This window comes from Microcaecilia unicolor, chromosome 5 (genome assembly GCF_901765095.1).
Source record: "Microcaecilia unicolor chromosome 5, aMicUni1.1, whole genome shotgun sequence".
In the NCBI taxonomy this organism is placed as follows: Eukaryota; Metazoa; Chordata; class Amphibia; order Gymnophiona; family Siphonopidae; genus Microcaecilia; species Microcaecilia unicolor.
The window spans coordinates 95,497,210-95,523,033 of NC_044035.1; the positions used below are offsets into that span (position 1 = coordinate 95,497,210).

The 25,824-nt window shown below is 41.4% G+C and overlaps 1 protein-coding gene across 1 annotated transcript in view; it reads right to left on the minus strand.

Annotated features, from left to right (window-relative positions):
• The window catches only part of ANK3 (ankyrin 3), an 889,892-nt gene that overhangs the window by 187,599 nt on the left and 676,469 nt on the right, over positions 1-25,824 (minus strand). Inside the window, 4 exon segments of the mRNA XM_030203110.1 lie at positions 12,281-12,356; positions 18,858-18,953; positions 19,359-19,457; positions 19,552-19,650. Coding sequence (XP_030058970.1) covers positions 12,281-12,356; positions 18,858-18,953; positions 19,359-19,457; positions 19,552-19,650 — 370 coding nt within the window.

Sequence of the window (25,824 nt, forward strand, 5' to 3'; positions counted from 1 at the left end):
GAATATCATTATGCCTCTGCATAGGTCCCTGGTGTGTGACACACCTTGAGTATCATGTGCAATCTGGTTGCCCCATCTCAAAAAAGATATGGCAGAACTAGAAAAGTTTCTGAGAAGGGCAAGAGAAATGCTAAAGGGGATGGACCACCTCCCTTATGAAGAAAGGGGTTATAATAGAAGATTATAAAATTATGAGTAGGGTGGAATGATGAAATAGGGGACAATTGTCTAGCCTTTCAAACAATATTAAAACAAGTGGACATTCCATTAAACAAATAACCAACAGAAAAGATTTTATCATGTGGCACAGTTAAGCTGTGGATTCTGTGGCTGAAGGACATGGTAAGGCAACTCACATGCTAGGTCCAAATGAGGTTTCAACAAGTTCCTGGAGGAAATGTCAATGAAAACGTATTAGGCAGTTAGACTTGAGACAGCCATTGCTTATCCCTGGAAACAAGCAATAAGAAAACAGAGGAACTTTCTGGGATCTGCTGAGTACTTAAGAAATGCCATACTGGGTCAAACCAGGACTAGCCACTGTCAGAGCTATGCAGCTGGGCTCAATGGACCTTGGTCTGCCTCAGTGTGGTTTAACTAATGCTCTTGTAGTTTGCAGTTTATGCCGAGAGATCTTTGCTCCCTCTCTAATAGTGAGATGACGTCTCGTAGAGCCTTATGTGATTAATTACACACATGCAGTTTACGATGGGTCCAGCAGAGACCAATCATATACAGAACACTTAAGAGCAGCCAAAGAATTAGGAAAACACAATTTCTAATTCACTGTTTTCTTCTTATTAGCTATAGGGCTGCATGTGTTTCTTACAAATCCAAAAGCGGGGAAAGAGCTAAAAACAGAGCTTCTGTTACTGGATTACAAAGTGGGAGCTGAAAGTCTTAAGGAGACAAGAGACTCGGCTTTCAAACTAGGATGGTTGACTGGTTTCTCATTGCCGGGTGACTGATCTTTTACCTTGCAATTTCCAGGAGCATTTAAGATTTTTACAGAAATGGAATACTCTGAGTAATGTATGTGGGAGGTGAGGACAGTGAAGAAAGGACCTGTGAAAATAATAACCTCTACAAGATGCCAACTTGACTATAAAGAGGAATTTTGACTCTATTGACTCATATCCTTAATATAACAAGGTTTCAGACAATAAAATCCCAAATTAGGCTGATGATTGCCTCTGGTGTTACAATAGTTTCCAGTAAATACACAACATATCATCAATCTGGTAACAGGAACAAGAAATAAAAATATATTTTTTAACATATGTAGTTCTGTAGCACTCCATACCAATCCATTTGAAAGTGCTAGAGTCTTGGGATCTATTTCATGGCTGATGATATCAGACCCTCTGGTTTTTTTTTTTCAATTAGCATCAACAATGCCTCTACCCCTCTTGCTCTTTCAAGAGAACTAGGGTGCTGTTTGAATTACTAAAATGCAGAACACTATGAATCCCTGCAAAGGTAGGTGGGAAGAAAATCTAAAGACCGTCCAATTTAGGATAATGTAATAGTCAAGGAGAAAGCAAGCTATATAATATTTGTAAAGGATAGGATATAGGCAAAAATTCCCTTATTTGGCAAACTGACCAAATACGATACATCCAAGGATGTACCACGTGGGGTCGGACACTGCCACAGAGGAACAGAAGCAGAAGTGACTGGGCATCACTCCTGCTCTTCTTCAAGGTTTGTGATGGGGGTTCTGGAGGTTCTGGGTGGGTGTTACAAGAAGGGGGGTCCCACTAGACATCAGGAATATTTTATGGGGCGGTTGGGGGGAGGGTCTACTAGACCCAAGAATATTTTTTTGGGGGGAAGGTACAGTATAAGGGGTCCACTAGACATGAAGGATATTTTTGGGGACGTTTTGGAGTTCAGAGGAGGTGGGTCATCTTGGAGGGAGGGGTGGAGGATGTTTTTTGTGGGGTGGAGCACAGCAGTAGTTTTTTTAATAAAAATATCTCCCTTCATGTACTGACAGGAAGGGAGATTTTTTGTTGTTGTTGCTCTTCTGTAGCAAATAGCTGCATACTCCCGAAGTGGTATGGGTTGTTTTTATCCTGACAGTGCACGCTTTTTTAATGTGATGGTAATTTGTATGCCATTGGATTACTACATCAAAGAGCAAAATTTTCATGTTATATTCACATACTCAGCCATCAGCATATGACCAGGTTTTAATATACTTTTGAAACACTAGAGGTCACACTATAGAGTAATGATGGCAAGTCCCATGGACTGGACTGGAGGGGATTCCCACAGGATTCCCATTAATCCCATTCCTGTGCAGCTCTCTGTTCCAGAACCCCACAATCATGGGCTCTACATTTGGCCACTAGGTGTTGGCATTCTGCAATGATTCCAACTCTCTGCCTTCCACGAGCTGTGAATGCGAATGATCCAATATCATCTGCCCCAGATGACATGAGGAGCAGAAGATCAAGTGGGGAATCCAATCCAGGCTCCTTGTCATGGTAGTATGTAGCACTGGTATCTCCTTTGGATAGTCCAAGTGAATCACAGAACTTTTTTTTAATTCATTGAAGATGATTTGTTAGAAAACTTCACAGATTTACACAAATAGCATGAGTAGTACGTCATGGTTTCTCCACCCATTCAAATTCTTTCTCTTCAAGCTTAGGTGCAGAGAAGGGCAACAAAGATGATACAGGGGATGGGATGGCTTCCCTATCAGGATAGGCTGAAGAGGCTGGGGCTCTTCAGCTTGGAGAAAAGGCGGCTGAGGGGAGATATGATAGAGGTCTATAAGATAATGAGTGGAATGGAACGGGTCGATGTGGAGCGTCTGTTTATGCTTTCCAAAAATACTAGGACAAGGGGGCATGCGATGAAGCTGCAGTGTGGTAAATTTAAAATGAATCGGACAAAATGTTTCTTCCCTCATCGCGTAGTTAAACTCTGGAATTCGCGGCCAGAAAAGGTGGTTAAGGCGGTTAACTTAGCAGACTTCAAAAAAGGGTTGGAGGGCTTCCTGGAGTAAAAAGCCATAGAATGTTGTTGAATGGACGAGGGAATACTGTATTTCTAGGACGGGCGGGATAAATTGCTTGTTCTTTTGGCCGCTGTCGGTGGCAGGGTGCTGGGCTCAATGGACCCTTGGTCTGTCCAAACATGGCAATGCTTATGTACTTCTGTTGCTCCCACATGTTCATCACAGACAAACTGGATGAATTAAGACCCCAGATGACCAGACTTTTTAATGGATGAATTTCTATTTGCAGCAGGGAGTTCCTTTGAAATTCATGGTGAATAATAGTGGCTTTCAATCCACTATCCAACAAGGATTTACATAAAACATCTTCCACATCAACAGTACTAGTGATCATTGGCCCAACTAATTCTCTGGCATAGAATTAACAGACATCTGCCAGGAGCACAGTTAAGTGGAGATAATTGACTTGGAGCATTGTGTCTTGAAAAACTCAGCATGCTCCTTCTCTGAGGTCTTCTGGGGGTTTCCTTCTGCTCTTTCCAGCAATTTTCTGCTCATCACTAGGATTATTGAAGGTGGTTGACAAAATGTACATTTTCCACAAACTGAAACAAAATCACTTGTCCTTTAAAACAGTTCCTGTGTGATAGAACTCCAAATGCTTCTTTCTTTAAAAGTTTATTCATATCTCTGGAGACTGTATCTATCTGCGGTTGGATTTTTTTCACTGTTTGCTGAGACAAAATCTTCATTAGAAACATCAAAAGTTGCAACTTTGCTTACAAACCGTATTTTAAAACATTTATTGAAAAATGTCTTGCCCACACAATCTAGGTGGGGTACAAGCAGTGGTGTGCTGGAGCCGGCTCGCTCCGGCTCGCAAGAGCCGCTTGTTTTTGGGGGTGAGCCAGCTCCATTACAGGAGGTAAGCATGGCAGGAGGGCACCATCACAGGCCATGCTTACCTCCCCTCCCACTCCCAAACATGTCCAACGATGTCCTTCGCCCCCACCCTCCCCTCCCGCTCCCATCCGTGTTTTTGTATTACCTCCGTCGAAGCGCCGAGTTATTTAAAGCCCTGCTACCCGTCTCCAGCGTTCCCTGCTTGCTTCTGATGAGTTTGTGCCCTTAGTCCCGCCTTCTGACGTCATTCTGACATCATTTCCTTTTTCCGCGAAGGCGGGACTGAGGGAACGAACATCATCACGAAGCAAGCAGAGGAAGGCTGGAGATGGGCAGCAGGGCTTTAAATAACGCGGCGCTTCAACGGAGGTAATACAAAAATATGGATGGGAGGGGAGGGTGGGGGCGACGGAGAATCACTGGACATGGATGGGAGCAGGAGGGCAGGGGAGGGAGGAGAATCGCTGGGCATGGATGGGTAGAGGGGGGCAGGGGAGAGAATTGCTGGGCATGGATGGGTAGAGGGGGGCAGGGGAGAGAATCGCTGGGCATGGATGGGTAGAGGGGGCAGGGGAGAGAATCGCTGGGCATGGATGGGTAGAGGGGGCAGGGGAGAGTTGCTGGGCATGGATGGGTAGAGGTAGGCAGGGGAGAGAAGAGAATTGCTGGGTATGGATGGGTAGAGAGGGGCAGGGGAGAGAGGAGAGTTTCAGGACATGGATGAGGGGAGGGCAAGAGAAATTCTGGACATGGATGGAGGGGAGGGAAGGGAGAGAGAAGAAATGCTGGACATGGAGGGAAGATAGAGGAAGGAGATTAGATGAGGGAAAAGGAAGTGAGGAGAGAAACTGCACATGGATGGAGAAAATAGGCAGAAGCTGGATCCACTGTACAGTCAAGTCTGCGGAGGACCAGAAATGAAGAAGAAAGGAGGAAAGAAAAGAAATAAATGGAAAGGAAGCCCTGGAAACGGAGTCAAGGGAACAGATAGAGAGCAGCAGAATCAGATACTGGGCCAGCATGATCAGAGAAACAAAGTCACCAGACAACAAAGGTAGAAAAAATAATTGTATTTTCATTATAGTGTTTGGAATATGTCCACTTTGAGAATCATGTGCTGAACGTTAAAAGTTTATATTTTTTTACTTATTTATGACATTTTATCCCATATTAAACATGAATTAGATTGGAACCTGGGATCATTTAATTTTTTTTCCTGGAGAGAGTAATGCATTGCCCCCTCACCCCCCCCCCCCCCCCGGCTATAGCCAGCTCTGCAATTTTGGGGGGAGGCGCAGAAGTGGATGGGGGAGGGGCGCAGAGGTGGATGGGGGGGCGCCGAGGTGGACCGGGGAGAGAGCCTGTTGTTAAAAATTTACCAGCACACCACTGGGTACAAGAGACATATAAAATAAACATTAAACAAATGAATCATACAAACATGATTAATACAAAAATAATGAACCAAGGCATTGATAATCAACCAAGAACCTAACAATGATTACAATTTGTTAAGAACAGGCATATATTGCATAAAATATAAAACACCGAACATCACACAAATAAAAATGCTTTGAGCTTTTTCCTAAAGCTGAAAGAATTGAACTCCAATTTCAACTTCTCAGAAGAGAGAAGGAGCAGCCACAACAAAGGAACAAACAGGTAATTATTTCCACTAAATTTAGGTGCTGACAGGAAGGGATGCACATAAATTATGACTCACTGATTTTACTTGTATGGGGGGAATTAATACAGAGAGATGGCTCCACTGAATTAGTGCCAATATCTTATTATCCATAACACAGGAAGCCAATGTAATGAATAAGGATTGGAAAGATATGCTCAAACCAAATTCAGGCAGCACATTTTGAACAATCTGTAAGGTCTTGACAGGCAGGCACAAGCTCACTAAGGGCCTTGTTTAGTAAAGTGCATTAGTGTTTTTAATGCGCCTACACTTAGCGTGTGCGCTAACCATGTAGGCGTCTATAGGGATATTGTAGGCAAGCACATGGTTAACGTGCGTTAAAAATGTTAATGTGCCTATAACACTGCTTAGTAAACAGGGCCCTAAGTTAATGTAATCAAGGCCAGATAACATTAGACCTGTAGAACTGTACAAAAGTCAAGTGGATATAGAAAAGGTTTAAGTCTATGTATTAAACAAGACTTATAAAATGCATTCTTCACTACTTTTCTTACGTGAGGTTGGAAAGATAAAATGGAATCAAGTTAACCCCTAGGTTCCTCACTTGCCAAGGTACAGAGAGACTCCAGTCTCCTAACTTAACTAGTGGGGAATATTTGATAAGGGTGTTCTATTAAGAATCATCGATCTTATCTGCATTAACTGCATATCTATTAAGTAATATTCACTGTCCAACAGGTGTTCAACATCTAGTTTAGTTCAGGTCAGCTTATTTATAGTTTTTCCTAATTGCCTTTCACAAAGTACAGTAGTAGCATACAAATAAAATTGAATTGTCCAAGGTATTGACAGAGGGAGTAATGTGATAAGAAGTGAGCTGTAAGACACAAATATTTAAGATGTGAAAGACATCGAAGAAGGTAGCAGAGTTCAACAGATGGCCTATGAATTCTGTGTTAGCAGCCAGGACCATGAACTAAAAAACCAACATATCATGATGTGTTGAGGTCATGTTACAAAAAACTGAATATCACCCATATATAGGCAGCACCTCATGTCTAACTACAATAAGAATTTTCAAACTGGTTATAGATAAATGTTCTATGAAGTTGCTGAAAGAGCAGAGACTTCTGGCACTCTTCTGTTCACAGGAAACCAAGAAGTTGTATTTGAACCAATTCTAATTCTAATTTCTATGACTCTTCAAATATGACTGAAACTATCTCAACATCATGGAAGCAATACCTAACTCCTGAAGATGGACTAAAAGAGTATAATTATCAATAGTGTCAAATGCAGCTTCTTTAATAATTGGGAAAAATTAGGGATTTAGTGCAAATGAACTAGTTTGAGTTTCATCATAAGGAACTTATCAGAAACAGTTTCTCAGATCACTTGACCCATCCACACTTGGTATTCCTTCCAATATTCAAGTTCTTTCCAATATACTTCTAGGGTGATTTTTTCAAAATGATGGAAGTAATCAGTTTTACTTTTGAAAGATGATCTCAAGAACAAAACTTGGAATAAAGTTCCTAGCCATTCACAAAGCCATTTTATACTGCATCATGGTAATCTGCATCTGGTAATTGTCGACATTCATATGCATTCTTCAAGGACTCTCCTAAAACCTGTCCCATGGTATCAGCATCAAGTGTGTAAGGTAGAGATGCAGACCTAGCACCCACTACAGGACATAAATTGTGATATGTTTTTCTTTCCTCTTTTAGAAAGTCTTCCAAGTTGAATTGGAAATCCAGAGGGACTATACATTAAAAAAGGAACCGATAGGGGTGGGATCATCTATTATAGTCACACTCCACACTTCTTCTTCTGCATAAGTAGTTTTTACAACATCGTTGCTAGTTGCTGGTCAACTGTATAAGATACTGAATGGCCACACTTTTCCCAAAATTCTATAAATGGTGCTTAAAATTGTGCATGCAATTAACTTGATTAATGATCCAATTAGTGCCAATAATTGGGTGCTAATCAATTATCAGCACTAATTGGCCTCCATTGAAATTTATGTGTGCATTTTTAGTCGCACGTTTCTGAAAAGGGGATGCATTCATGGAAGGGTCATGGGCGGATCAGGGATGTTCCTAGAATTTATGCGTGTGGTTACAGAATTTCAACGCACGGATTTACAGCAGGGTTCACTTGGTGTAACTCCTCACATCTAAAGTTAGGCGTTAACCCCCAGATTCTATATAGTGTGCTTAGATTTAGGTGCCAAAATTGGTGCAAATTCTATAACACCAAGCGCAACTTAATTGGCTTAACAAGCTAATGAGCACTGATAACAGCACTTAACAAGCAATAATGAGCACTAATTGGCACTGATTAGAATTTAGGGCTACAACTCGCTAAGCGTATTCTGTAACGATGTGTGCCGACCTTCTAATGCACGGAGGCAAAAAGGGGCATGGTTATAGGCAGAGAAATGGGTGTTTCATGGCGTTCCAAAAGGTAGGCGCCTAGTTATAGAATATGGCTCTCTGCGCCTAAATCTACACACTGAAATTTACACCAGGTTTTACGTTGGTGTAAATGGATGCACGCAGATATCAGCGCTGAAATATCAAGTAAGCATATTCTATAATTTCGCCTAAATCTAGGTGCCGATTATAGAATACGCTTGGTTGGCACTGATTTCAGCGCCGATTTTTTAGGTGTCATATATAGAATCTTCACCTAAGCATTTTCTATAAATGGCAAACAACTTTAGTGTTTTTTATAGAATAGTGCTTAACACGTTAATTTTTCAGAGCTATTCATAGAATTTGGTCCTTTATCCATACAATGACAGGAGGGACTGAGGAATTCTGGGGTGGTGTAATAATAGCGTGGAGAAATTCAACTGCTATCTGTACAACTTACATGTTTTAACTGGATAGAAATATAACTTTATACATATCTGTGTAAAGTATATATTTTGCATCTGGCTGAATATTGGGGACATCAGCTACCTCTAACTTATACATGTAGACTAAGCCCATGGAACTAAATGGAATATAAACTTTCCAAGGGTCAAGTGTTTTTTTTTAAAGCAATGAAGGATCCAAATTGCACCTCCTCTTCTACACTGCCCTATAGCACTTTGCTCATGAATCTATTTGTAAGTGTTAAAACTCCTGGGTTTGGGTCCACAACTGATGATAAGGTATGTCCTCCTGATGAAACAAGCTTGCTTTTAGTTAACTAATAACCACTATGGGAAAAACTTGAAACAACTATGGGCTGCACTGAAACCTGGACTTAAAGAATGTGCTCATTTTTCTCCGGGGGGGGGGGGGGGGCAGTTTTCAAAGGGATTTCCATGGGTAAAAAGGGTTTTACCACATAAACAGCCTGTCTGAGACTCACCAGTGTTGTATTTAGGGTAGTGTGAGCAGGGCATTCATGTGAGGTGGACAGCAATAAAGAGAGCCCATAGGAGTCTGGCACTGGGGAAGGAGAGAGGCAGTGATAGCATGCAGAACCTGAAAAAATAAATCCCCACCTCATTGCTGCCTACCACTGGGTGAGGAAAGTAATTGCCTACAAACAGCCTGCACCCTCTTCTGCCTTGCCACCGCTGCTCCTGACCTTCTGGGCCATCACCTAATTCCTTTATAAAAAAAAGGTGGAAAAGAATGTTGCACGAAGGTCCTTTTACCTGTCATGGTTGACATTTCTGGCCATGGCACCATCCACACCACAGGTGGCTCTGTTTACAGTGCAAGTCATTCCCAGACTCTTAGACATTGTTAGGAAATTCAGTCCACAGTCCTACCCAGAGTCGCCACAAAGTACAACTCTAAAGCAGAATGTGGCTTCTGGGGTGCTAGCAGCAACAATAGTGTGGTGGTGAGGGTGGGCAGGGGTTACATAAGCAGCTGAGGCAGAATTTTAGAAGCTGTTAACCTAAAGGTTAGTGTGGAAGCTCCACAACTGTGATCTTTTGGAGAGGCGACTGACAGAAAATGGCTCTAACTGCTACTACCAGAGCCCATCTCCATTGCACACGATCTTCAGAGGTCTACACACAAGAGATCTCCAACTGTGATCCTGTTAGCTCACTGTTCTCTCAGCAAACACTCAGAGAATATATATTTCCTCTCATTCAGTATGATGATGACCAGGTTCAGAAATGCAAATTAACCTTCCTATTGGCTGCTGAACTCCAATCAGGATAATGCCCTCCCTTGTCATTCACAGAATATCTCTGGTTTCTCTGAAATGTTAAATGCAAAGCCCTTAAGCCGCATTTCAGGAATGCAGGCACTGTTGGCATATTCTAACTGCTACACCAGAAATGGTATTCCCACACTAATTTATATTTGAACTAGTTACCACCACGCCTCAGTTTTCTATTAGGCCATTACTGTAGGAATTGGGTGCATTGTATGGCATGAGCTTGATGCCTCAGCTGTTTGAGAAGTGCACCAATAATGACACTATACCAGGTATTATCAGATTATTGCTATTATAATATGTGCAACACCCTTGTAGGACATGCCTTAAGTGGGAGACTCTGGCTTTTGCTGCGTGTCATGCTGAATCTTGTAGAATAAGCAAGGAGGTGGCTGCACACTCAGTAGGATGTGAAACTCAGTATGACAGTTTCGATGCAATGATTTTCCATTAGCAGAGCCACAACTTGCCAATATCCTGCTTTGTTCAGCCTCCCGCTTCTGTTCCTATATAAAATACTTTGCACTTTCTTCCTCCAGGTCTTGTACTTCCTGAACAGAAATAGTTCTTTCCTTGTTGATATTACCTCCTTGACCTTTCTTCTATCCCTTTCTTTCTTTCTTTCTTTCTTTGCTGTGTTGTGTTCTTTGACCCATGGCTTAATGAGCTTGATTAGGATTATGTGGGATCCCTCCTCCATCCTCTAGCCTTACTCTTTTGCGTCTCCCCACCACCACCTAGACTGTAGTAGGCCTATGCCCTGAAGCCTCCACTTTTCTCCTGCCTTTACCAAGGGCGTAGCCATACAACAGATTTTGGGTGGGCCTAGGCAAGAGGTGGGTGGGCACCAAGTGTTCTCTCCCCCCCCCCCCCCCCACCACCACTACAACCACCAAAACAATATCCAAGCTGGCAGGAAAATGCTTCTTTCCACCTTGGCAGTCTGCAGAAGGCATGCGCTGAAAACGGAGCATGCGCAGGTGCCGGTATAGTGGAGAGTAGCATTTTCATTACCATTAGGTGGAAGTCTTCAGCTCGTGGAGCTTGGGATCCCCACCAGCTACTGCTAAACATGTTACTGTTGGGTGTGCCTGAGCCATAAGTGGGTGGGCCCTGGTCCACCCAGGCCCACCTGTGGCTACGCCACTGGCCTTTACTACCTTCCCATATTTCCTCCCTTCTAGACCTACTCACACATCTCATCTCTCACAAGAGCAGAACCGAACATTTAGCACATGCATGCTATTCTGAGTACTGTCCACTTGCTAGTTAGTGCTCTGACGGAACAGTATGTCATCAGCACACTTCTCATCTCAGTGTGCAGGCAATTTGTGTGCATGCGCTACAGAAGTTACTTTGTAGAAGACGTGCAAAAACATTCTTCTGCTAAGAGCCATTTTAATGTCCACTATCATTTTTGCCATATACTCTGCAAAATGACATTTTTTTGTGGGAGTTATGAACTGAGGTCAAGGAATACAAGCTGATGCACCCACCATGCTAGTGGGAGAGTCAAGGGTTATTGACTTGAAGTCACCAGCAGAAACCAGTAGATTTCATTTCTTCCTGAGGATTCAATTAAGGCTTATGGACAGGACATTTCCTGACAATAAGGGCCTTGTTTACTAAGCCGCGCTGTAGGCGCACTAACTTTTTTGCTGCACTAAAAATTAGCGTACGCTAACACTAGAGACACCCATAGGAATATATGGGTGTCTCTAGCATTAGCATGCAATAAGTTTTAGTGAGCACTAAAAAGTTAGCGTGCCTACAGTGCGGCTTAGTAAACAGGGCCCTAAATAATTTATCTAGTGGAGCTGAATATCTCAAGTGGAAACTCAGATCTTTTAACACAGCCAGGGAAATCAATTTAAAAAAAAAATGTGCCTTTCCAGAGGAATGTTTTTGATGAAAAGTTTCTGTTTTAGGGATTTAAAACTCGTGTGCATTTTTTTTAAAGGAAGCTGCTGTGAACATTCCTTGCGCTTATTATTTATTTATTTTTTCCACAGAAACACAATTTGGAAGGAATGCAACAGCCAATCAGATTGATGATAAGCAAACTGAAGGTGGGGGGAGGAGTGAATATTTTCCCTCTGCCAGGATTATGAATCCTTATGCAAAAGCAACCAGGGCCTCTGTGTTAGATGAGTGATATGATGGTCAAAGCGAAGGCTAAAGAGGAATTAAAGGTTAGAGTAAGTATGATAGGAGATCCCCAGAAATCTGCAGAGTGAATAGAGCCCCAAGTTATAAGCAAAATGAAAAGCTCAGGGTTATATTCCAGTGCAATACAAGAAAGTACAAATACCTTCATCACCATCTGAAAAATATTCCCCATCACTGAGAATTTCAGGTATATTGGCTTTATGAACTGTATGATTCAAATAAACAAAATATGTAAATACAAGACATTCTAAGCTTTGGATAATATGCAGTACAAACAATCTTCCATAGCATCATTAAATAACAAGAAATTTCTGCAGCAGTGAAGGTTATTCATTCAATAAGACAAGATAGTTTGTGAAATATATAGATCAATACAGTGGAAGGAACGAGAAAGTCCCGTTAAGACATACCTTCATCATCAGACATATCCAGAACTTCATTCATAGTTTCCGGTACATTCATTTTGTGTTTTTCTGTAACAGTCTGCTAAAAATAATAAACCATACATTGGCATTCTTTTCAATTATAATTCATTTAATCTATTCAGCTGACTGCATAATACTTCCCAAACCTTCCTCACCCTAAACTGTATGGGAGAGTTTATTGCATAGAAAGGTTTATCCCTTATAAGACATGAATTGTAACTTAAGACTCCCTACTGCGTCCTCTCCTTTACCTTCCTTTCCCTAAGACTGTTAATTAAATGTACATTGCTTGGATATTTTTTTTTAATTATTTGTGGTTTAGTAAATAAATATGAATTGTGAAATATTAACAGGGGCGGACACCATTGAAACAATAGGGCAGTGCCTGAGGGCCCACAGCAGTAGGGGGCCCATTCTCCTCTAAGCGCTGTCTAGTTTAATCACTTTTGATAGGTGGTTAGGGGCACATGACCCTTATTGCCTGGGGGCCCAGATCACTGCCAGTCCAACCCTTATGCTCTGTGAAAATGATGTGTTCTACACATTACAGTGCAAAAAACAGAAGAAACAAATCTTCGCAAGGATATAGATTGTGAAACAAAACAGTGAAGTTGACTTAAAAAATGGACGATGCTCCAGATAAAAAATCACTATTTATTCATCGATGAACAAGACTCAACACAGCTGTGTTTCGGCCTACATTAGGAGTCTATTTTCAAAACAGCATAAAAAAGCAATGTAAGAAAGGTGTTTGGCTGCCTTAACGCATGTTAATTCCTGAGTTACTTAGTTAAGGGATTCTATCTCAATCCCTTTGTCCATAAAAACATGTGTCACTATAATATGTAGTGGAGTTGACTTAAAAAATGGACGATGCTCCAGATAAAAAAATCACTATTTATTCATCGATGAACAAGACTCAACACAGCTGTGTTTCGGCCTACAAGGCCTGCATTAAGAGTCTATTTTCAAAACAGCATATAAAAACAATGAGTAACATAAAAAATACAAGTAAGAAAGACAATAACATGATGAATAGAATACAAAATATTGACACAGTAAATAGTAATAATTAATGAAATAAAAATACTCGAGTATTAACTAAGCAACTCAGGAATTAACATGCGTTAAGGCAGCCAAACACCTTTCTGGTTGGAGGAGCCACAAACCAGTCTCTATCCCTGGACCATGCTCTGTTGTTGCTGATGCTTTGAGCCATGACCCCAATGGTCCACTCCATTCTGCTGCTTACGTTAAGTAATGCAATAATCACTAATAGGTCTATACTTTCTCCTCGTTTGTTTTTCTTTTCTTTTTTTTTAATTGTAAACTGATTTGATTTGCCTAGGTTCAAGAGCAGTTAATCACATGATTATAAATAATAAATATTCAAAGTTTTAGTCAAGAGAAATCCTGATGACTACAATTCCACTTTCTCACTTCTCCTCAACTCAGTGGATAAATTTTGTTGCAAACATATCCACATATATGCTAGTATTCTAAACATTTATGCACATAAGGTGCCTAGTTTATGGAACTGCTATTCAAGTGTCTGAATATTGCCACTGCATGGATGGTTTCTAGCAGGGGCGTAGCCAGACAACAGATTTTGGGTGGGCCTAGGCAAGAATTGGGTGGGCACCAAGTGTTCTTCCCCCCTCCAAAAAAAAAAAAAATCTCAGCTGGTGGGAAAACGCTTCTTTCCACCTTGGCAGCAGGAATGCACTGAAAACTGAGCATGCGCAGGTGCCGGTGTCGTGGAGAGTAGCGTTTTTGTTACTATCAGGGGGAAATCTTCAGCTGGCGGAGCTTGGGATTCCCACCAGTTACCACTAAACATGTGCTACTGTTGGGTGGGCCTGAGCCATAAATGGGTGGGCCCTGGCCCACCCAAGCCCACCTGTGGCTAAGCCACTGGTTTCTAGTGCTACCTCTGCAAATCCCCTTACCCATCCCCTTTTTATATAGCTAATGTTGGGCTATTTAGTTAAATGACCCGATATTTTCCTATATAACTTTAAAAAAATGGCTGGATAAGTGAGTTATCACCAGCACTAGCAAACACATAACTGTCTTAGAAAATTTACCCCATGGGACTCAATAGGTCATGTTCAGTAATGTACCCTTCCACAAAGCCACAGATTTACTTTGTTCTAGCTCCACAGGTCATGCTAATGTAGAAAAGCACTTTCTCCCACTCCCGTTCATTTTTTGGATATTTACGGATACCAGCACAAAGCAACCTTTGTTCACATGGAGGGGCATAATCGAACGCGAACGCCCATCTCCATGGGCGTCTATGTCTGAGAACAGGTACGTGAAGGGGCGGGACAGACCGTATTTTTGAAAAAAATGGGCGCCCATCTTTTTTTTGATAATACAGTTTGTGCCCGGCAAATGCATCGCATTTGTGCGGATTTGAGCTGGGCAGTTTCGTTTTTCAGCAATAATGGAAACCGAAGGCGCCCAGCTAAAAAACGAACAAATCCAAAGCATTGGGTTGTGGGAGGGGCCAGGATTCGTAGTGCACTGGTCCCCCTCACATGCCAGGACACCAACTGGGCACCCTTGGGGGCACTTGTAACAATTAAAAAAAATGTTAAATACCTCCCAAGTCCATAGTTCCCATCCCTTGGGTGCTAAGCCCCTCAAATCCCCCCCAAAACCCACTGCCCACAACTCTACACCATTACCATAGCCCTTATGGCTGAAGGGGGGCACCTACATGTGGGTACAGTGGGTTTTGGGGCGGTTTGGAGGGCTCCCATTTACCACCACAAGTGTAACAGGTAGGGGGAGGATGGGCCTGGGTCCACCTGGGTGAAGTCCACTGCACCCACTAACAACTGCTCCAGGGACCTGCATACTGCTGTGATGGAGCTGGGTATGGCATTTGAGGCTGGCATACAGGCTGGAAAAAAAGTTCTTAAAGTTCTTTTTTTTTTGGTGGGAGGAGGTTAGTGACCACTAGGGGAGTCAGGGGTGGTCATCTGGTCATTTAGGGCACTTTATTGGGACTTGTTCGTGAAAAAAAAGGGTAAAAAAAAAGATCCAAATTCACACTAAAACGCCTTTCTTTTTTCGATTATCGGCCAAAGGCGCCCATCTCTCCTCGGCTGATAAACATGCCCCAGTCCCGCCTCCAACACGCCCCGTCAACTTTGCCCGTTTCTGCGACAGATTGCAGTTGAAGACGCCCAAAATCGGCTTTCGATTATACTGATTTGGGCGCCTTGGCGAGATGGGCGCCCATCTCCCGATTTGGGTTGAAATATGGGTGCCCATCACTTTCGAAAATAAGGCTGATGGTGTCTGAATCCTACAAGAACAGTTTCTAGTTCCTGGGTGAGAGGGACACACAGGTCAGGAGACAGAAACAGGAGCCCCATAGTACCTGCACTGGCCTGGAAAGTAGCAGCCTATACAAAAAGTACTGGATAGCATAGATAAGGATATTTTAATTCAATTACAATCCAAACCAAGACTCTGACTCATCTGGTCTCCATATGTAGAAGGTACCTCCTTGCCCTACCTTGAAAGGAATTGGAAACAAAACACATTTGGTTGCATATAATCATATCAAGGACCTGGGTTTGATTCCTAGCTCGGGTCTTCTGCTCCCCTGGGTTGGGTAGAATTGGAGATGCTGCAGAAATAGTGTCCACAGCCCTTGGGGAAATGTCTCAGAGTCTCTGTGTAATACTTAGTAGCTGGATTTAGGACCCATGATTACAGAGTTCCAGAAGGTACCCTAGAACATGATCTCCAGCTAAGGGACTGCTTTGCAGCACCTTGATTCAGGGCTGGCCCAACCATTCGGTACAACTATGCATTTGCCTTGGGCAGCAACCTTTTTGGGGGCAGTAAAGAGTAGCTGCAGTCAAGGAGAACAATAGATCCTTTAGTACAAACTTTAACCTGTATTTTTATAGGATGTTTCTGTGATGATCATGATTGTTATCAGAATCTTGAGGTGGAGGTTGAAAGTTAACTGGGGAGGTATAAGGATGAAGGTTTACCTAGGGTGCCTGCTACACTTGTACTGGCTCTGCCTGGCCTAAGTAAGCCAGGAGAAAAGTCTGAAAAATGAAGGGGGAAAATCCCTGACACAGTCCCACTTCTGACTGAGCTGGAAGCTGAAAAGGAGAAAGTGGTTGGGCCACCCCCCCCAACCCCCCCCCCCCCCAGACCAAAACAAAAAATAAACCCACACATTTGACTGCACATAATAGGTAATAAGGCTTCCCATTTTCCATATACACCATTGATTTTGCAGGGACCCCTGGGGAGCTTTTTCTTCTACACTACAGTATGTGCCTCCTCTCCACCCTGTCTCTCAGGGTCAACATAGCCCAGGCTGTGGTGTGCCACATAGCTACTCTCCACAAGTTCTACAGTAGTGACCTGAAGTGCTGAATACATTGACCTACGAGTCCAGCATGCACTGTGTGCACCAGATCAGATAAGGGAGACATTCAGACTGTCTGGTGAGCCACAAGTACAGTTTGTGTTCTTCAGAACAGTCTACTTCTATTTTTCACTGTCTTTCCATACTCTGCAAGTTTGTACGGGCAGATAGATGTCTTTTCTAGGAACCTTGAGCTCCTACCGGATTGTGTAATCTGTTCTCTGCTTCACAAGTATTGCTGAATACACAGTGAGTAGGCTATAGGGATCTTCAAGCTTTGCTAAAAGTGTGGTAACAGGCTGGAGGGGCCCACTGATTCAGTCTACTGTTGGCTTTCCTGTATTTGATGCTCCACCTCTGTGTCACTGTAGAGTGGTCCCTGGCTTTCTACAGACACTTCCAGGATTGTATTCCTTCCCTCCACCCATTCTGAAGTGCGGTTGCAGAGGTGCCACTTTCACCTGATGCCAATGTGCTGACTCAAGATGGCCAAGAGATCCTCTGACCCACCACTCAGAGTTGGAAAAGCAAAAGAAAGATAATATACATGATCAGAACAGATCATTAGTGTCTCTAGGGGTGATCATATTGGCACCAAGCCTCCAGAGAGATATCCACACACCACCGCTTATTGCAGCCCTTTCAGGGTGGCTAGAAGGCTTGAGGCCATGCAGATAACATGGGATACGTAACATTTCTCTGCATTAACTGTATGGCAAGAGGCTAGGAATGCCCCCAACAGTTCATGCAGAAGTTCTGAAGTTACCGCACATTAATTTTGGCAATTATAATGTGGTTACTGCAAAATAGTATCAGGCCCCTAAGTGCAGAGCCTAACACTGCTTTAGTGAGCTAGCCTTAAACTGAGATGCAGTGGCAAGATCAGTGTGCGCGAAGAAGGAAAATGAGTCACAATATTTGTCTTTGCTAAATATATAAAAGGCAGTTTCTCTGAAGTGAAGACAAGAAATAGTAGAGAAAAGCTTTGGATGAGAACAGTTACTATTCTGGAGGCAAATTAAGATGAAAGTGATCCTTGATGAGCAGCATATGATGAAATGAAGGAAATATATTTTTTTCAAATTGTACTACAATATGTATATTTGACTGCTCCAATATCATCTCTGAGAAATGACCCTTATGCTGCCTGTCTTTCTTGCTTATACTGTATATCTGCTGCGCCTCCTACCTTTTCATTTCTTTTTTCATACTTCTAATTATAACTGTTACCTCTGATTTTATTCCTGTTTCTTCTCTTTTTCCCTGATTACTCATAGCACGCACAAGCTTCTTAGAAGGGCTGGTGTCATGTAGTAGATGCATTCTCTGGATTTGCCATAGAGGGGTAGAAATATCACCTAGCTGAGGTGCAGCTGTCTATGCTTTGTTCTTTCCTGCCACATTAACTGGACTGATTTAACTTTCTTCCTTTTTTTTTCAACCCTTTCCAGACATGCTGCTGTTCCAGAACCAGCTGAGATAATAATTCTGACTTCAGAATATTATTCTCTCAGTGTGCATGTATGTTTCTGATGTAACTATATCTGGTTTTGTAAATGAAACTTTTCTTAATCTAGAAATTTATAGATATTTACTTGAGGCAGAGGTCTAAAATACTATAACCCATGCCAAGTTCTTCACAAGCAAGGTTATAATGCACTGAAATCTCCAGCAGACTAAAAAGAACACCCAGAGTAAAAATAGTTTTTAGGATGGCGCAAGGGAGTTGAAGTATTTGAGTATGAATGCAAATAGTAAGCAGTAATTTAGAAGCTTTTTTTGTTTTCAAATACATGATCAGCACATTAAAGTTTATTTTAGAACATAGTCTGTCTTTTTATACAAATACTATTTTGCAGTGCCTTGTTCCTAGAGGGCTACCAATCCCAGGAAAAGGTCACCACATGGTTTTATAAACAGAATGATGCAGTACAAGTGGGATTATCAATGCTGCCTAATATGAACCTCTAAGTTCTCACTACAAAAAAACCCACTTTTGGATCAATATTGACACCATTTCATAATATTTTTAAGAATCTCTTCTCACAGTTCAAAAGGTTTTCAGAAGCAAACTGAACTACAAGACAGAGGAAAGCTTAAGTTTAAAATAAAAGCGAAATTCATGTAAAGCCAAACATAGAACATAATACTTACAACAGTAGTTATGGACTCTTCGGACACAACCTTCAGTGTATCTACTACTGAAATGTAACCAAGTCGCCGTGCAATTGAAAGTGCGGTGTTTCCATTCTAATAGAGAAAGTGATGAGATAAATACAGTATCAAATCACAGCTTAGTGGCTACTCATTAAATTAGACAAAGCATATTTTTATTTTAACAATATCTATTCACAGAGATGATCAGGTTTGGTGTGATATAGTAGGGTCATTCAGTGTTAGCAGCGAGATTAGTGAGATTAACAAGAAAAAGTCACATAAATAATCTTTGTGGGACATGTTAAGTCACATAATCTTTGTGGGACATGTTAAATGACACCTTTAAGTACAAATGTATGTATGATAATAGGTTGTCCTAGAGTGGGCCATTGCAATTAAACTAGACTTGACTGTTAGTAAGTAGTCAATCAACAAATCAACAGAAAGCATTGACTTAGTTGGATCTAGAAAGTGCATAGAGTAAGACTGTTGATTTACCACAGTGACTTCGTTGGGGGAGGCACCATGTTGAAGCAAGACATTGATGACATGGGTGTGACCTTGCTGAGCTGCCTGGTGCAGCGGAGTGTATCCATTCTGTATAAGATCAACAAAAAAGACTTGTAGTTTTCATGTTTAACTCTATACACTTTGATTATAACATAAATCTAGCCAAAAACCCATCTCTCACCTTTGTCTTGGCATTAATTTTAGCAAAGTGCCGAAGAAGAAAATTCACCATTTTAATGTTCCCATAATGGCTGGCAACATGTAAAGGTGTGTAGCCCATCTGAAATGGCAAAATGAAAAACACACATCAAATGAAGTACCACTGGAATAAGAACAACCATATCTGAAGCTCCATGGAGATCATTTTATAACATTTTTCTATGTGTAAGGCCTGTTTCATACATGGAAAAAGACTACAAAATTGAACAAGCTGCATAAGCACAAAAAAGGGAAGTGTACAGTATAAGGGTGTCTACTTTTGCATGATCTGTGCCCTGGGATTTGTAGTATGGAGTGTTGCCACAATTTGGGTTTCTGCCAGGTACTTGTGACCTGGCTTGGCCACTGTTTGGAAAACAGGATACTGGGCTACATGGACCATTGGTCTGACCCAGTATATGGCTACTCTTATGTTCTTAGTTGTTTCTTAGGGTGTAGTTTGGAAGGAACATAAGAGAAAAGCCATACTGAACCAAAGCAAGGTCCATCAAGCCCAGCATCCTGTCTCTGACAGTGGCCAGTCGAGGTTATAAGTACTAGCAGGTCACAAAAGGTACTTCTTGTAGCTCATTTCTATGGATGAACAATGGCTCTCACAAGTCTTCTTGGCTAATACATTTTTATGGACTTTCCTCTAGAAACTTGTCCAGACCTCTTTTAAATCCCATTGCTAGTCACCTTCACTACATTGTCCAACAATGGATTCTATAACTTGATTACTGGCTCCTTTCTATGATTTGTTTTTATTCAGTCAGATAGACATTAGTCCCATAGAGTGTTTTCTTGTTTTTTTGTGTTGTTCAAAAGATTAAGCAATTGTTCCCTAGTTAGCTATTCCACCATATTCATGATTTTATAAACTTCTATCATATCCCCTCTCACTCATCTTCTCGTCGAGCTGCAGAGTCCTAACTTGTTTAGCCTGTTCTATCATTTTTGTCGCCCTTCTGGGAATCTTCCCAAGTTGCACTATATCCTTTTTGCAGAGGAGTGACCAAAACTGTCCACAATACAGCAGGTGCGGTCAAACCATGGATTTACACATTCCTTTTCAAATAATCTCTAACATTCTATTTGCGTTTTTAACTGCTGTGGCACACCGGGCTGAACATTTCAATGTTCTTGCCACAATGACTAAAAAATCTTTTTCTTGAATGGTGAAACCTAATTCATAGCACAGCATTTTGTACCAGTAGCTGGGATTATTTTTCTCTGGGTTCATCAGTTTGCACTTATTCACATTAAATTTTATCTGCCACTTAAATGCCCAGTCTCCTAGTGTTTGCTGTTTTAATAACTTTGAATAATTTTGTGTCATCTGCAATTCTCATCATCTCATTCAAAACTCCTATCTCCACACCATTTATGAAGATGTTAAACAGCACAGTCCTTTGGGACACTTCACTACTGACTTTTTTCCATGTGAATAACTGACCATTTAGCTGTACTCTTCGCTGGTTTGCAGTCCACAAAAATGCACGGCTTTCTATTTCTTGACCTTTTAATTCCCACAGGAGTCTTTCAGGAGGGACTTTGACAAACTTCTTAAAATTCAAATATAATAAACAACCCACTCATTATCCACTTATTTGTTTACATCTTCAAAAACATTACGGGTTTGATATTAAGTTGGCGTAGCTCAGGTTTTGCTGATGCCAGTGTTTTTCTGACTGACGTCAGTGTTATGCCTGCAAACTCAATGCTGAGCCATGTCTGGTCTTCGGCACTGAATTTCTGATTTTACTGTTAAGTGCGATATTCAGCATTTAACTATGGTGAACCGCATAAAGATAGGACTGACTTTTATGTGGTCCTCTTTATGTGGTTACCTTGGTTGGTTAAATGCTGAATATCGACACAACTGGCTAAGTTCTGACTCCACCCCCAGAATGCCCTCAAAGCAGCTGGTTTTGAGTTAGGTGATAACTGGACTTTTTCAGTGGCACTAACCAGTTAAGTGCAACTGAAAATGACTGGTTAGAGCGGAACAAGAGATTTAACCAGCCAGGAGTCATTTATGGCTGGTTAAATTGCTTTGAATACTGACCCCTAATAAATTAGCAATGCAAGATTTTGCTGGGCTGACTCATTTCCATTACCAGTATCCCCTGAGCTAAAGGGCTATATCATGTGACATAGCTGGTTAGGTGCGGATATTGAGTGCCAAACCGGCTATGCTAAGCAGTCAAAATAGGTCGCTTAATAGGAGGCCTACCTTTGACTGCTACAAGGTTAACCAGTTAGCACTGAATATTGGCATTGCCAGTTAATTTTTAGCAGCCAAAATAAACCTGGACATTCAATGACTGTCGCTGGAAACAGCCTGGCCCTGAATATCCGGGTTAAATGCTGGCAGTGGACAGCAAATGCTCTGCCTGCCACCGGCTGAATATTGGGCCCTATGTATCCATTTGATGAGGAATTTTGTTTTCATTCAAAATTCAACTATTTTGCTTGGCACCGATGACAGTTTCACTGAGCTATAGTTTTCCTTATCTTCCCTGCAGAGGCGCTTTGCAATATATGCTCCTTTTTTATAGATATGTGTATAATGTGAGGCCTTAAGCTGTAACTTGTCTAGATTATACATAAATTCGGCCCTGGCTCCAAAGAGTAGGGAAAGTCTATTATTGGAACAATTTTTAAATGAATTACTTAGAGGTAATTAGATGTCTTTTGCAGGTAAAACAGGCAGTGCTGAGATGGGACAAGATGGCTGATGTACACTCTTGGATCTGGAATTTATTGCCAGAGAATGTGGTAAAAGCAGTTAGCTTAGCAGGGTTTTAAAAAGGTTTAGACAGCTTCCTAAGGGGTCTTTTTACAAAGGCACACTGAAAAATGGCTTACGGTAGTACAGGTGTGGGTTTTGGGCACACGCCAATCCATTTTTTAGCGCGTCTGTAAAAAAGGCCGAAAATAGATGTGCGGCAAAATCAAAATTGCCGCGCATCCATTTTGGGTCTGAGACCTTACCACCAGCCATAGACCTAGCAGTAAAGAATCTGGATGGTAATGACCAGTGCGCATCCATTATGCATGTCAGAAAATAAAAAATATTTTGCAGACGCTTGTCATAATTGAAATTACCGCAAGGGCCACGCAGTAACCGGGTGATAACTCCAATTTGGCACGTGTTCGGTGCACATAAATGCCTACATGGCTTAGTAAAAGGGGCCCTAAGAGAAAACTCAATAGACCATTATTAAAATGGACTTGGGAAAATCCACTGCTTATTTCTGGGATAAGCAGTATAAAATGTATTGTACTGTTTTGGGATCTTGCCAGGTACTTGTAACCTGGATTGGCCACTGTTGGAAACAGGATACTGGGCTTGATGGACCTTCAGTACTTATTCCACAGAACTATGCGGTATAAAAGATGCCTTCAATGTTGGCTGACTTGCACATTTTTTTTCTTTAAGGAAACCTTGTCTTTGTACAGTGTTGTGCACATCTAGTATATGCCACACTACTGACTAGTAACTATAGCTATTTAAAAATTATAATACTGAAACTGACAGTCTGTGGTGAAAGTCTCTGAAAAATATTTGTATTTAAAGAAGCTCTAAAGCTTAGTGAATAGTTTTGGTTTTCGACTCCAAGTCTGACTTCTGGTGTTGGATAAAAGTAATCCGATGACTTCAGCTTAATTTCCGAGAAGATAATCACCCAAGCCGTTACAAAAACACCACACTATAATTTGGCACTAGTCATACCCTCTGAAAAGAAACACAGAGTTCAACAAATGTACAGAGGTTTAATCAGCTCACTGGCCCTTCCGTGTCCACACGAGGGGCACTAAGGAAGCAGCTGAAGGAGTGGAGACACTTAGTTTAGGATAAATAAAAGATGAACCTTTCAGCTCATGCCAGTCCTTTGATCCCTTTCTGGTCGCACAAATTCAGGAAAAGCACATTAAAGACAGGAATGCCAGCATTTTGACAAGATTTTGTAGAGCTGGGCAGACTAAGTAAGCTATATAGTAATTTTCCTTATTCTTTGTTCACTGTGGATGCAGTGTGTCAGTCTACCATTACACTTATTTGATTAAATACATCATCTGTCAGAAATAGAGCTGGCTGCTCTACTGCCCATTTGGACATTAATGGACTGGTTTGCTTTTTCACAGTAGCATGAATAGGGGGTTAGCTGAGGTATCTGAGCACCTGTAACAAGGCAATGCATGTGCAATCTAGACAGAGCACAGGTCCTCACATGGAATGTAATAACAATCTATAAAAGTGGAGAGTAATTTTCTGTTAAAAGGCACAAAAACATGGTTTTTAGCCTATTTTATAAAGGCATGTATGCACCTGTATGTCTTTATAAAATACCAAGAATAACATAGCAGTAAACACACCTAGATTGAAGCAGCAGACTTTTCAGGTATATATGTTCATATGTAAAGTATAAGTGTATCTTGTAAACAATGGGCCAGATTCTATATAAGGCACCTAAGAAAAAATCAGTGCCGTAAACATTTCTGACTAAGCATATTCTATAAGCGGTGCTTAGATTTGGGCGCGGTATATAGAATACATTTAGTTGATATCCCAGTGCCTAAAACTATGTGCCTCCAGTTACACCAATGAAAACTTGGTGTAAATTCCTGCGCATAGATTTACACGCACTGGGCCATATTATATAACTATGCGTGTAAATTTTGGAACACTCGTGAAATGCCCATTTCTCCACCCCTTTTGAATAGTACACATTAGAATTTAGGCTACTTCATTACAGGATATGCTTAGCGAGTTGTGCGCATAAATTCTAATTATTGCCAATTAGTGCTCATTACTGCTTGTTAAGTACTGTTATCAATTCTGCTTATCTTTTTAAGCCAATTAAGTTATGCGCATTGTTACAGAATACACTTGGATTTCAGTGCAGAAGGCTAGACACAATATATAGAATCTAGGAGAATGTGTGTAAAATGTGACTCTGCCCACACTCCAGCCCAGCTCTACACTTGAACACACCTACCTATGGGTTGTGAAAATGTATGTGCCTTCTTGGCACCTTGTGCACTTTTATACATGCAAAAAAAAATCCTTTATGAAATTACCCCCAAAGCCTTTCAACCAAAAACCTAAACAAGACATGTCTTAATCCCAGAATTACAAACTAACCCTTCCATAAAGACTCTCTATTCCAGAAACGGTAACTTTAGCCAACTTGACTGATATGACCTTTTCTGAAGGAAGAAGGACAACCCAGAAGATGAGATGCTGTAGGCTGGAATTACAATAATGACAACAACTTTATCGAGGTATCCAAATTGTAGTAGTTCCAATCACCTGACACAACCGTGTTTTGGCAAAATGCTACCTGAATCAGGAATTCTAAATAGTCTAGAACAGAAATAAAAACAATAATAAAAGAATACAATGATAAATATAGAATTATAAAAAAAATAATAAAACATCCAGTGGAATATAAAGCATAACTTAAAACTAGAGAAAAGTATATAAAACATTATAAAAACAGACGTGATAGTGTGATATTCGAACCCAGTCATCTCATCTTCTGTATTGTTCCTGCTCCTTGTGTATGGTGTTTTATGTTTGTGGGGTTTGGCTCATTTTTTCTCTTTGTGCTTTATTTTTTTAATTTACTCAACAGTCCATAAAAGAAGGTAAGAGATTCCATGCTCAGAATACCGGGCTCAATCAACATAACAACATAAGAATACCCATACTGGGTCAGACCAATGGTCCATCTAGCCCAGTATCCTGCTTCCAACAGTGGCCAAGTCAGGTCACAAGTACCAGGCAGAAACCCAATTAGTACCAATCCCAGGGCAAGCAGTGGCTTCCCCCATGTCCATCTCAATAACAGACTCTGAGGGGCATAATCGAACGTGTTGCTCAAGTTTTCATGGGGGCGTCCTCGCAGGACGGCCCCGTGAAGGGGCGGGGAAGCTCGTACTATCGAAACAAAATGGGTGTCCATCTTTCGTTTCGATAATACGGTCGGGGACGCCCAAATCTCAACATTTAGGTCGACCTTAGAAATGGTCGACCTAAATGTTGAGATGGTCGACCTTAGAGATGGTCATCCCCAGTTTTCAGCCATAATAGAAACCGAGGACACCCATCTCAAAAACGACCAAATCCAAGCCCTTTGGTCATGGGAGGAGCCAGAATTCGTAGTGCACTGGTCCCCCTGACATGCCAATACACCAACCGGGCACCCTAGGGGGCACTGCAGTGGACTTCACAAATTGTTCCCAG